Source organism: Ammospiza caudacuta, chromosome 8 (assembly GCF_027887145.1).
Source record: "Ammospiza caudacuta isolate bAmmCau1 chromosome 8, bAmmCau1.pri, whole genome shotgun sequence".
Classification (NCBI taxonomy): domain Eukaryota; kingdom Metazoa; phylum Chordata; class Aves; order Passeriformes; family Passerellidae; genus Ammospiza; species Ammospiza caudacuta.
Window position 1 is genome coordinate 6,817,475 of NC_080600.1, and position 11,709 is coordinate 6,829,183.

The window sequence follows — 11,709 nt, forward strand, 5'->3', positions numbered from 1 at the left end:
AGGTCCCCTTCTAACCCAAATCCTTCTGGGATTTTCTGTGAAATCTCAGTGGGAATGAACAGAGCGCGTGGCTCCGAGGTTCCTCTTGGGCAAGGAGAAGCCCAAGGGCAGGTCTGTCCCCTTCCAGCCTTGCCTGGGGGTGACTTCTTGGGGAATAACTTGTCCTCTGGAGATGTTCCCTCCATGGTGGCTCGATTTTTAAGGGATGCTCCTGTGTCTGATGCACTCGTGGGAGGTGTCTTGTCCTTGAGTTGTAGAAATTGCTCCACTCAAGAAATAAAGCTCTGCCGTGAGCAGGGAACAGCCTGCCGTGGCTCTAGGATGGCTTTCAGGTATCATTTCAGTTTTGCTGCAAAAAAAATGTGTTTGAGATTCAGCCCTGCTCCGTCCAGCAAGGAGAGTAATTTTGAGCTAAGGTTTTTGCCAGATTCGCATAAATTACTATTTTTGCGCCAAAGCATCTTGCTAAATAAGGGGCATCTATGCCCAAAATGTCGTGCCAAGGGTTGTGTCCTGGCCCAGAGAGGCAGCTTTGCCATCACACACGATGGGGGCTGCAGGGAGGGGACTTTGGCTCTCTTTGGCACCACGTTAATCCCAGCACGGCCTCGCCTGTTCTCAAACTGACGCAAAGCTGCGGCTCAAAGTTCGTGTCTTTGTTTGCAGATAAAGCCTGCCCATAAACATTTGAGGCTTAAAAAATGATGAAATTGGTTTCTTATCAGCCATCTGACCCACGGTGATGGGACTGGGCAGCTCTTAACATGGCCAGACCGAAACAACAAAACCTGAGATGGGGGTGAGTGGTGTTGTTTTGGGGTTTTTTCCCCCTTCACGGCACTCCTGATGCTGTGGAAAACGCTTGGAGCCACTGCTTGGGTGCTGTCTGACCTCCCTCACCCCCAGGCTGAGTTAATTTGCAGGTTGCAGGGAGTCTCTGTGCAGTCTGCTGGGCTTTAATTTGGGGGTAATTAATTAAACAAGCAGGCGCGGCGCTTGCTCCTGTGTTGCATAAACAGCAGCCGGCTCTGGTGCATCTCAGGCACCCTCCTGGCTGGCACAGGTAGGTGTCTGCACCTGGAAAGCTCATCCCCACCCCTGGAGAAGCTCTGGGCTGTGTTAAAGTGAGGACTTGAGCTGCTGAAAGCCACCTGAAACGAGCCAGGTGCTCTTTGTGTCCTCGGAATGGGTGTGGTGTCCAAAGCCTGCTCTGGATGGAGGCAGGAACACGTCCTGGGATGGGTCTGCAGGTGAGGTCAAACCTGAGAGGTCGTAATCCAGGCTCTGGTTGGTTTAGATCAGATATTAAGAATAAATTCTTCTCTGTGAGGGTGGCAAAGCCTTGGCATAGGATGCCCAGAGCAGCTGTGGCTGCCCCTGGATCTCTGGAAGTGCCCAAAACCAGGCTGGATGGAGCTTGGAGCAACCTGAGCTAGTAAAAGGTGTCCCTGCCCATGAGACAAACTTTAAGGTACTTTCCAAGCCAAACCATTCCAGATTCTCTGATCTGACTCCACATCCTTGCATCATCACCTGCGATTTTGCTCTCCGGGTATCCCTGCCCTCTTTCTGACATGGAAATCCCTGGGTTATGTGATTGGGTGAAGCATGGAGCATCCCATGAAGCAACCCCCTCTTTCCTTTCCCATCAACTCCAGCAAAGGGTTAAGCTGCTTAAACCCAGGTGTCCCTGGCAATCTGGTTTGGGAATGTTTACCAAAGAGGAGCTTAAAAAAACCCAGCTGTTTTGAGGGAATTCTTTGCAATGTGCTGATTCTGTTTGTTTCTGCTCAAAGAGAGGAAAGAAAGGAAGGTTTTTGGCTCCTGTCAGCATTTTCAGCATAGCTGAGGGTGTCCTGTAATCCAGCAGCAGATCACTGATGGCTTAATCAGGAAGGTGTGCTAGAAAATTAAACCAAGGGGGTTTAATTTTGGATTAACTGGACCAGTTCTTGGATTAACTGGACCAGTTCTTGGAATCCAGAGAGGTTTCATTCATCATTGCTTGGTGTCCAGGTGGCAAGCTGGGAACAAAACCCCTTGTCTTCCCCCAAAAATGGACTTCCTGACTGAGGATACCTGGAGATGGATCAGTCTTGGTGGAGTGCTTGGGCGGGGAGAGCAGCGTGGAGCTGTCTGTGCTGACCTGCTGGGAGCCGCCTCATCTCTCTGGTGCTCTGCAGCTCATCCCTGGAGCTTTGTGCTGTCCCCTCTGCACCAGCTGTGGTGGCAGCCTGTCCAGCCAGCAGCACGGGTGACTTTGCTGTGCCTGCCCTTCCCTGGTCACGCTGGTGGGGCTGGTTTTCCAGCCAGGAGCAAGGAGGACACGTGGCACTGCAGCAGCTCCTCTGCGCCAGGCAAGGGCAGAGCCACTGCAGGGTGATGGGGACAGGGCTCTGAAGTGTCCAAAGCTCTGTCATCATCTCCTGGGGGAAGCTCAGCAGTTCAGGGACTTTTGGTTTTGACAGCTCTTGATGGCCAAATTAGCATCCAAATTATCCTAGGAAGGAGAAGCTGCTGGGACTGCGGCTGGAGGGTGGGAAGATAGGGAGCTGCTCCAGGATTTTCTCAATTAATGCCCTTAGCCTTCAAGCTTTTGTGGATCTGCTTGGTTTGAGATGGGGAAGAGGGGCTGAGTGACCCCCCTTGGGTGGCCATGAGATGGTTCTTGCAGCACCCTCAGAGGTGGGAAGCTGTTTCCCCTCTTTTTGACTTCCATGGTTTCCCTTACTCTGCTCTTTGTGGGTGTTGGTCTGAGATCTCCTGGGTGACCATGGTGTCTGTGCGCATTGTCCTGGTGAGTCTGGCAGGATCTTTTCTTTAGAAGTGTCTTTTTGTGTTGCTCTGGGAATCTGGGTTTCACTTCTCCTCCACCACTGATTGCCTGTGTGAGCTTGGGCTGTTGCCTGATCCAGCTCAAATCTGAGTTTCCCTGCTTTGAGAGACATTTGGACCATTCTTTTGGCCCTAAGCATCCTTCAAAGCCTTGCTTTGGCTGTGGCCAAACTCTTGGGCTTCTGAAGGACTTTGGAGGGCCTGTGAGGGCTTGGAGGAGGACAGTTCTCTCCTGGACTCCTGTTCCATCCAAGGCTTTTAAAGCTTTTATGACTTTTGTGTTTAACTCCTCTGGGAGCACAGCACTGGATGTGACTTTGGTTTTTTGTGGTTTTGTTGGTGCCCATGGGACTTATCTGGATTTAACTCCTTGCCCTGCCAGAGGGGCATCCATCCAGATAAAAACCCAGAACACCTTTGGGAGTGCCCTGCCTGAGTTAGGAATTGTTTCTTTCTCTTGGAAGAACATTGTGCACACAGCAGGGGCAGACCAGGACTGAACTCTGCCTCTTCTGACACAAGGGCTGGTGGACATCAGATGGGATTCTGCTCCTGGTGGAGATGAGTTTCCCTTCCCTGGCCAAGAGGTCCAGGTGAGGCTGCAGAGCAGTCCCCACTGAGGTCACCTTTGATCTCACAGCCTCACCAAGAAATGTTTGGGCAGCCAGCACCTCTGGGATTTTACCTGGCTCTGTGGAATGCAGGAATCTGTTCTTGGGGAGTGCCGCGCTCTCCGTGCCGGCATTCCACCAGCATCCCTTGCACCAAGGACCATCCCACTGGTGACATCCCTCTGCCTTCGTTGTTTTTGGGAATCTCAGAGGGGGTGGCTGGTCTTTCAGCCCGTGGTAGTGTTGAAACCATGGAAGCAGGTCCAGCTTTCTTTGCTTCCCTGTGTTATCAGGACGGGCATGTGTGTCGTGGTTTTGTTGCTGTGGAGCATGAGGATTTGGGCTGTTGTCCCAGGAAAAGCTTTTTTGTTTCTCTGTGAACCTCACAGGTGTTCCTGCCCTGTGCAGCACCTTCCTTTAGAGGTTCTTTAAACCTCTGCCATGCCAGCACCGTTTCCAGGGATTTGGGGTGGGCTTTGAGGTTGCTGTGGATGCCTGAGGGTGGTTCCTGCATCTCCAGGACTCTCCTGTGCCATGGCATCAGTGCTGGGCAGTACAGGAGGTCCTGCAGGGAAAACTCCCATTTCCCATCCTCAGGACTGATTTATATTTGAGTCTCATGCAGCTGGGGATGGATCTTCAGGGGGATATTCCTCGTGCTCCAGAGTGGCTGCTACAAAAGGAAGCTCTCCCATTGCCTGTGAAGGATGACAGGAAGGCTGTGATGGACACCAGGCACCAGCAGCACACACTCTGCCTTCATTCCCCTCCCTTCTCCATGGAGCTTGGCTTGCCCTTGCCTGGCAGCAGGAGCTGAGCCAAGCTGGAGCTCCAGGGCAGGATTTTTCCGCGGGGAGCGGAGGGCATGGCGTGCCATGGGGTTGGGTGCAGCCCTTCCCACATCACACGCTGGGAACGGGCTCCAAAGCAAAGCCTTGGGACGTGAGGAGGGCTGGGAGGTCCTGATGCTTCCACAAGTCCCTTCTTGTTTGCTGGGAAAAGGACTAAAGGAGCCCTTTAGTGTCGTGTTCCTGGCAGCTCCTCGCGCTGGGACGGACGTGTGGGTTCACACCAGGCTGTTCTTCCTGGTACAAAGAGCTGGTGTTTGGTGTTGTCTTTAGGGGTGGTTTTATCTCTGCCTGGCCTGGGTGGGTTTTTTGTTTTCCTTTTCTTTGGAAGATGAAAGCGTTGGCTTGGCAAACACAAGCGGTGAGGGAGGAGGAGGAGATAAGAGAGAGGCAGCGGGGTCAAGAATCACCGGGCATGGCTGGAATCACGCTGGGAAAATGCTTGGGCCAACCCTCTGAGGGGAAAATCCCAACAGCAGCCGGCTCTTCCCCACCCATCACCATCAGCAAGGCTCATGGAAAGGACCTGCATCACCAGGAGATGAGCCACAATGTTATCATCAGTCTGTTCCTTGCCACCAGCTGCTTCCAAATCCATCCCAGCCTTGCAGGAGGCTGCAGAGGAGCCGGGAGGGGCTGTGCTGATGTTTGAATTGGATTTACCTTGCCAGTTTCAAGGGCATTGTGCTTTTTCTACCTGCCTGAAGATATCTGTCAGTACAAGCATGGGAAAAGGAGGGAATTCCTTTTCCGTGGGATCCATTTCCACTGGGGGGAAATGTGGGGAGAGAGTTGTGTTGTGTCATAGCCATGAGGGAGATCTTGAAGGTGAAGAACTCACAGGGCAAAACCAAGTTCCTAAATCAGATTGTTGGCTAAAATTTGGAAGTTTTGGTCACTCTGGGGCTTTTGACAGCTGTTTTTGTAGGGCCGTTGCACCTTGCAGTGGGTTGGTGTCATCCAGGGTGTGGAGGGGTCATCTGCCCCCATGGATTTGAGTTACTGGGGGTTTTGTGATTGATAAAAGCAGCATTTGCAGTAAATTCAAATTGTGTGGGACAAGCATTGTGGGGAGCGCTGTGGCTCTGGGATATGAATTCCTCCCTGGGAAAAGTTGAAATTTGCTCATATCTAAGCAAAGCCGACTGTTTGTAAAAGAAACCTCCAAAAACTCTTCTGTGTTTGTGGGAGAGCCAGAGGAACTCGACTTTGGAGGAAGAAAAAGCAAATTAAAAGCCATAAAGCAGCAAGTGCCTGGAGTTGATTTTGGCTCTGCTGTGGGGAGAGGATGATGAGGGATTGATTGGAAGCTCAATTTTTTATTTTTTTCCTCAATTTTCAATTTGTGGCCAAGAGTAGGGTGGGAGATTTCTCTTGAGCTTACACCACAGTCTTGAGAGGCTTTCAATGGATTTTCCAGGGACAACAGGGTGGTAGTTATGGCAGAATTGACCAGTCCTGTGTCACAGTGGCTTCTGTTCCTTGTGCTTCCCACGGACATGGATTTGCCCTGGTGGGATGGACCAGGGGATCCATCCCACCAGGGATGGAGGTTTGGGAATGTGGGATGGGCAAGGATGTGCACAGGCATGTGCAGGGATGTCCCTTGGCTGCCCCTGCAAGGACCTGGCTCCATCTCCAGCCCTGCTGGTGCTTGGTACCACCCAGCCCTGCCTCTTATCAGCCCAAATTCCTGGCACCAGGGGTTTCCCCTCACTGAGGGCTCCTCTCCCACCTGCACCACATCAGTGCTTGTTGGAGAGGACCTTCCCTTGGCCAGCAGCAGATCCTGCTTCCCTCCCTCCCACCCTCGGGCTGTGCGCTTTTGGGTGTTCCCGTGGTTTTATGATTGCATTTCTTTGCTCCAAGATGTGGGGTTGGGCTTTTTCCCAGGATTTTTCCCTGTCCTAGCGTGGCTGGGTGCCCGTGGTGTGTGTTTGATAGCTCAGTGTCCAGCCAGAGGTGGGTCCATCCCATAATCCCATCAGGAATGATGGCTGGAGCTGGGCAGGACGGGGCTCTGCTGTGCCAGGGGGTCTTAGGGGCCTGCAGAGTTGGATTTCTGGGATAAATTCTACGAGACATTTTGCAAGGAGTTGTTTTTAACCTTCCGTGTTCAAGCGCTGCAGGAGAAGTTTGGTTTCGTTTTCAGTGGAGTTTTAGTAAGTGTGGTATTTTTAGCAAGATGTGACACTGTCACCAGCCCCAGACCTGCTGCTGCTCCATGCCTGGGGGGACCTGAGGGAGCAGCTCCGTGTTGGGGATGTTCAGGTTGGAGTTTAGGAAAAGGTTCTTCCCCCAGAGGGTGCTGGGCACTGCCCAGGGAAGGTTCAGTGCAGGGGCAGCACCATCCATGCCAGGAAGCTGTGAGGATGCACCCATGGAAATCTGCTCACCAGGGCTTCCCTAAAGCTTTCCCCAGCTCCCAGCAAAGCCTGCTTAGGATTTGGGAAAGAAAAATGTCCCCCTCCGTGGGGCCCTGATTTGTTGGGATGGATTTATTGGGATGGGGGGAGCTGGCAGCAGGTCCCCCTGGGCTCCTAGGGCTGGATTTTCACCCTGCAGCATTCCCTGTCCCTCACAGGGGGGAAAAAAGCAGCGTGAAAAGCAGGTGTGGGTGCCTTTGAGGAGCTGCTGGTGCTGTCAGGGTGTGCTCTGGTCGCCCACTGGTTTCCTTCCCCCCCACCCCATTCATTTCGGATGCTGTCTGTGGCTTCGGGTATAAACAGATGGGGCTGGGTTTCCCCCTGCTCTATATTTAACCCCAGGCTAAATTTAAAGCGCTTCCAGAGGAGTTTGCAGACCATTGTCTCAGCGATTTCTAAACAATTCTTGCCCCTTCCACCCTTTGTTCCCCCCCCCCCCCCCCCCCTTATCCCTTTTTTCCTCACACAGCCCGGATTTGAGGTTTTGCTGGTGATCTCTGCATTCAGAAACATTTTGGGTCCATCCCCAGCCCCAAAATATCCCAAATCCAGCTGTAGGGAGGGCCTGGCCCCCATCCTTCAGTGTGTGTGAGCATCCTTGCATCCAGGAGGGACAGACAGACCCGGGATGCTGCTGTCAGGACAGGAAATGCCTTTCCATTATCCCTCGTTTGTGTGTAGATTCCCACTGCCTTTGGAGGCCTCAGGGTTCCACGCAGAGGGGATTTTTCCAGCTGTTCCTCCACACAGCCACATCTGGCAGAGGCCTTTAGCAGGAAGTTTCCCATCTCCTTATATAAATAGAGGTGGGGGGGGAAGCATCCCTGCAAATTCCAGGCTTGTGGATCTGTCAGTGAGAGCCATCAGGGCTGTAGCTGCCATAATTACTATAAAATTCATTTGATGCAGGTGTTTCAAAACACATTCGTGGCTTACACTTGGGTTTTTTTCCTACTTTGTGCAGTGCTGCCCAAGCAGGGGGGAATTTTGGGAAGCCGCAGCAGTTTTGTTTTATTTTATTTTATTTTATTTTATTTTATTTTATTTTATTTTATTTTGTTTTGTTTTGTTTTGTTTTGTTTAAATTTTATTTTATTTTGTTTTATTTTATTTGTTTTATTTTATTTTATTTTTATTTTATTTTTTTAACAAGAATTGCCAGAATCAGTGAGGTGTGGGGTCTCTGGAGGGAGGCACTGTGTGTTTGGGCTCTTTCCACATTACCTAGAAAAGCAGCAATCCCAAATGACATTAATGGGTGGAACTGGGTGGATGGTGAACAGTGCCAGCCAAGTGGAGCATCCTTCCTCCCTTCTTTGCTTCCTAATGGAGATTATTCCTCCTTATTCCTGCTTATTCTTGCTTATTCCTGCTTATTCCTGATTATTCCTGGTTATTCCTGTGTCTTGCCCCTGGCAGCAGCTCCAGGTCCCCTCTCTTACCTGTCCCAGCTCTGATAAGCTCAGCCTTGACTCCAAGCCTGGTTTTCCCTGTGTTTATTCCCAGCAGGAGCCGACAGGAGGGGAGGCTCTCCTCGAAGGGGAAAATGTTTGCACACAAGTTCTCCCTTCCCTTTTCTGGCTCTGTGCATCCCCTTCCAGCCAGCCACATTCCTGGCATACCAGCCCTGGGGATGGCTTGGGAAGCAATTCAAGCAGGCTGGAGTATCTCCTGTTCAGGCTCTCCCCCTGCAAAATTTCCTCTTGCTGCATTCCAGAAAAGGGCACTGAATCCTTCAGGAATTGCTGCTCCCCCTCACAGTGCCTGAGGAGACATCAGCTCTGTATTCCCACCTCAGGAATTTGGGTCTGGCTGTTGTTTTCTGTTGGATTTCATTTTCAAGCAGAGGGAGGAAAAGAGAAAAAAAGATTTGTATGGGAGGGGGAGAAAGGAAGAGCAGCATTAGGAGTGGATGAAAATCCCTTTGTAAAACAAAGGGATTTGGATATAATTTCTAATTAAAACTTTTATGGTTAGGACCTGCTGGTGTTTTGCAGCCAGGCTGGAGCTTTGTGGCAGCTCTGAGGGAGCGGGAGGCAGGGGCTGAATCCAGAATTTCCAGGATGATCCCGACAGCATTCCTGCTCCCTGGTGCAAACCTGGAGTAGCAACTCATGGCTCAGGCTGTGCTCCAGCCGTGCCTCAGCCTCTCCTGCTCATCCTGGCCCATCTGGCCCCTGTCCCAGCTGCAGAGGACACGGGTGACGTCAGGGGAGCTCTTGCCCATGCTTGCATCAGCCACCACCTTGGTGGTCGGAGTGTCCTGTGGGAATGGGCTCCTTTTCCTCTCAGCTCCACTGGGCTCATCCAGCTACTCTTCCACAGGGGCTCTGCAAGTGTTTCTGGAAAAAAAAAGAGGGAAAATTTGATTTTTCCTTATTTTTTTCTTTTATTTTTGTCGTAGTCAGTGCAGGAAGGGATGTTGCTGTGCCTGGTTGGCCAGGTGAGGGGAGAGCAAGTGGAAAGAGCCGGTCCCCATCCTAGGAGGTGCTGCAGTGGGAGAGAGGGATGTGAACAGGGAAAAAGCCCAGTCCTGTGGGTCTTTGTGCTCCCACAGCAGCCTGGTGCTTGGTGCTTTTATAATTGTGTTACAGCAACCTGGAGATGCTTGGGAAATGGGGAGAAGAAACAAGTTGCAGTCCTGGAAGCAGCATATTCCCAAAAATCCCCTAAAGGCCAGAGGGCTGCTTCAATGGAGTTGTGTCCCTCATGGTGCAGGCCCAGGCTGTCCAGGGTTCCCTGGGAGCATCCAGGTTGTGTTCCAGGATGGGGTAAGGAGAGCAGGACAGGCTCTCCTGTGTGGGGATCAGCGTCTGGGTGCCGTGGGGAGCCTTTCTAACAGCCTGGCCTCTGTCTGTGTCCCCCAGGCTGGTTCCCCGAGGTGACAGCGGGCTCCCCGTCGCCGGCAGAGGGGCCATGGCCATGTAGGGCCCGCCGGGAGCGGCGATGGCAGCGCAGAGGATCCGGGCGGCCAACTCGGGAGGGCTCCCGCGCTGCCGCTCCGAGGGCGCCCTCATCGACCTGGGCGAGGCCTTCGCGGCCGAGAGCGCCCTCTGCGACGTCAAAGGTGCCTGGGAATCGTCCCCTTCCTCACTCCAACCCATCCTCATCCTCTGGGAGGGCTGGAAAAGTGTCTGGGCATCCCCCCCTCCTCAATCCAGGCCCATCCTCACCCCCTGGCAGGGCTCAAAAGGTGCCTGGGCATCCCCCCCTTCCTCACTCCAACCCATCCTCATCCTCTGGGAGGGCTGGAAAAGTGTCTGGGCATCCCCCCTTCCTCATTCCAGACCATCCCCACCAACTAGAAGAGCTCAAAAGGTGCCTGGACATCCCTCCCTCCTCACTCCAGGCCATCCCCACCTCCTGTGAGGGCTGGAAAGGTGCCTGGGCATACCCCCCTCCTCATTCCAGGCCATCTCCACCCCTAGTAGGGCTCAGAAGGTGCCTGGACATTCCCCCCTCCTAACTCCATGCCATTCCCCACCCCTGGGAAAGCTCAAAAGGTGCCTGGGCATCCCCCCTTCCTCATTCCAGGCCATCCCCACCCCCTAGAAGGTTTCAGAAGGTGCCTGGGCATCCCCCCCTTCCTCACTCCAGCCCATTCCCATCCTCTGGGAGGGCTCAAAAGGTGCCTGGGCATCCCCCCTTCCTCATTCCAGGCCATCCCCAATCCCTCTGGAGGGCTGGAAAGGTGCCTGGACATCCCCCCCTCCTCGTTCCAGGCCATCCCCACCACCTAGAAAGGCTCCAAAGGTGCCTGGACATCACTCCCTCCTCATTCCAGGTCCATCCCCACCCCTGGGAAGGCTCAAAAGGTGCCTGGGCATCCCCTGCTCCTCATTCCAGACCATCCCCACCACCTAGAAGGCCTCCAAAGGTGCCTGGGCATCACCCCCTCCTCATTCCAGGTCATCTCCACCACCTAGAAGGTTTCAGAAGGTGCCTGTGCATCACTCTCTCCTCATTCCAGGCCCATCCCCATCCCTGGGAAGGCTTCATAGGTGCCTGGGCATCCCCCCTCCTCATTCCAGGCCATCCCCACCCCTGGAAGAGGTCCAAAGATGCCTGGGAATCATCCCCTTCCTCACTCCAGGCCCATTCCCACCCCTAGAAGGGCTCAAAAGGTGCCTGGGCATCCTTCCCTCCTCATCCAGGCCCATCTCCATCCCCTGGGAGGGCTCAGAAAGTGCCTGGGCATGCCCCCCTCTTTATTCAGGGCAATCCTAACCCCTGGGAAAGGTCAAAAGGTGCTGGGCATCCCCCCTTCCTCATTTCAGGCCAACGCCACCCCCTAGAAGGTTTCAGAAGGTGCCTGGACATTCCCCCCTCCTCATTCCAGACCATCCCCACCACCTAGAAGGGCTCAAAAGGTGGCTGGGCATCACTCTCTCCTCACTCCAGGCCATCCCCACCTCCTGTGAGGGCTGGAAAGGTGCCTGGGCATCTCCCCCTCCTCATTCCAGACCCATCCCCACCCACTGGGAGGGCTCAAAAAGTGCCTGGGCATCCCCCCCTCCTCATTCCAGGCCCATCCCCACCCCTGGGAAGCCTTGGTGACACCAACAAGGTGGTGACAAAAGTGTTTCCCTCTCCCCAGCGCTGGGAGCCTGCAGCTTGCTCCTCCAATAATCCTTTTTAGGTTTGGGTTTTTTTCCAGCTTTTATTGCTTTTTTTTTTCCCTGCTGTGTTTTCCTTTTATGCTGCGGTCAGGTGGGAGGGGAATTGCTGCTCCCCTGGCAGGAGAGCATCCCAAGGAAAAGCTCCAGGTGGAAGCTGGAGAGCAGCTGAGGGCCTTGAGAGTAAACACGCACAAAGGAGATTGTTTTTGCAGGTGTAGCACCTGAACATCAAACACTTGCTGCAAATTAGATGGGTTTTAATGCAAAACCAGGAATTGCTCCTCTTATCCGAGGGGTTTCAGCACATCCCTGTTAACCCCTGCATGCCCAGCTGGAGGGACAAGGGAACAGCCTCTTGCCTGTCTGATCT

General features: G+C 53.2%; 1 protein-coding gene across 1 annotated transcript in view; it reads left to right on the forward strand.

Annotated features, from left to right (window-relative positions):
• SH3BP4 (SH3 domain binding protein 4) overlaps positions 1–11,709 on the forward strand; it is a 34,663-nt gene that overhangs the window by 11,316 nt on the left and 11,638 nt on the right. The window contains exon 2 of the mRNA XM_058809485.1: positions 9,588–9,787. Within this exon, the coding sequence (XP_058665468.1) occupies positions 9,667–9,787 (121 nt within the window). The 5' untranslated portion in view covers positions 9,588–9,666. The remainder of the gene's footprint in view (positions 1–9,587; positions 9,788–11,709) is intronic.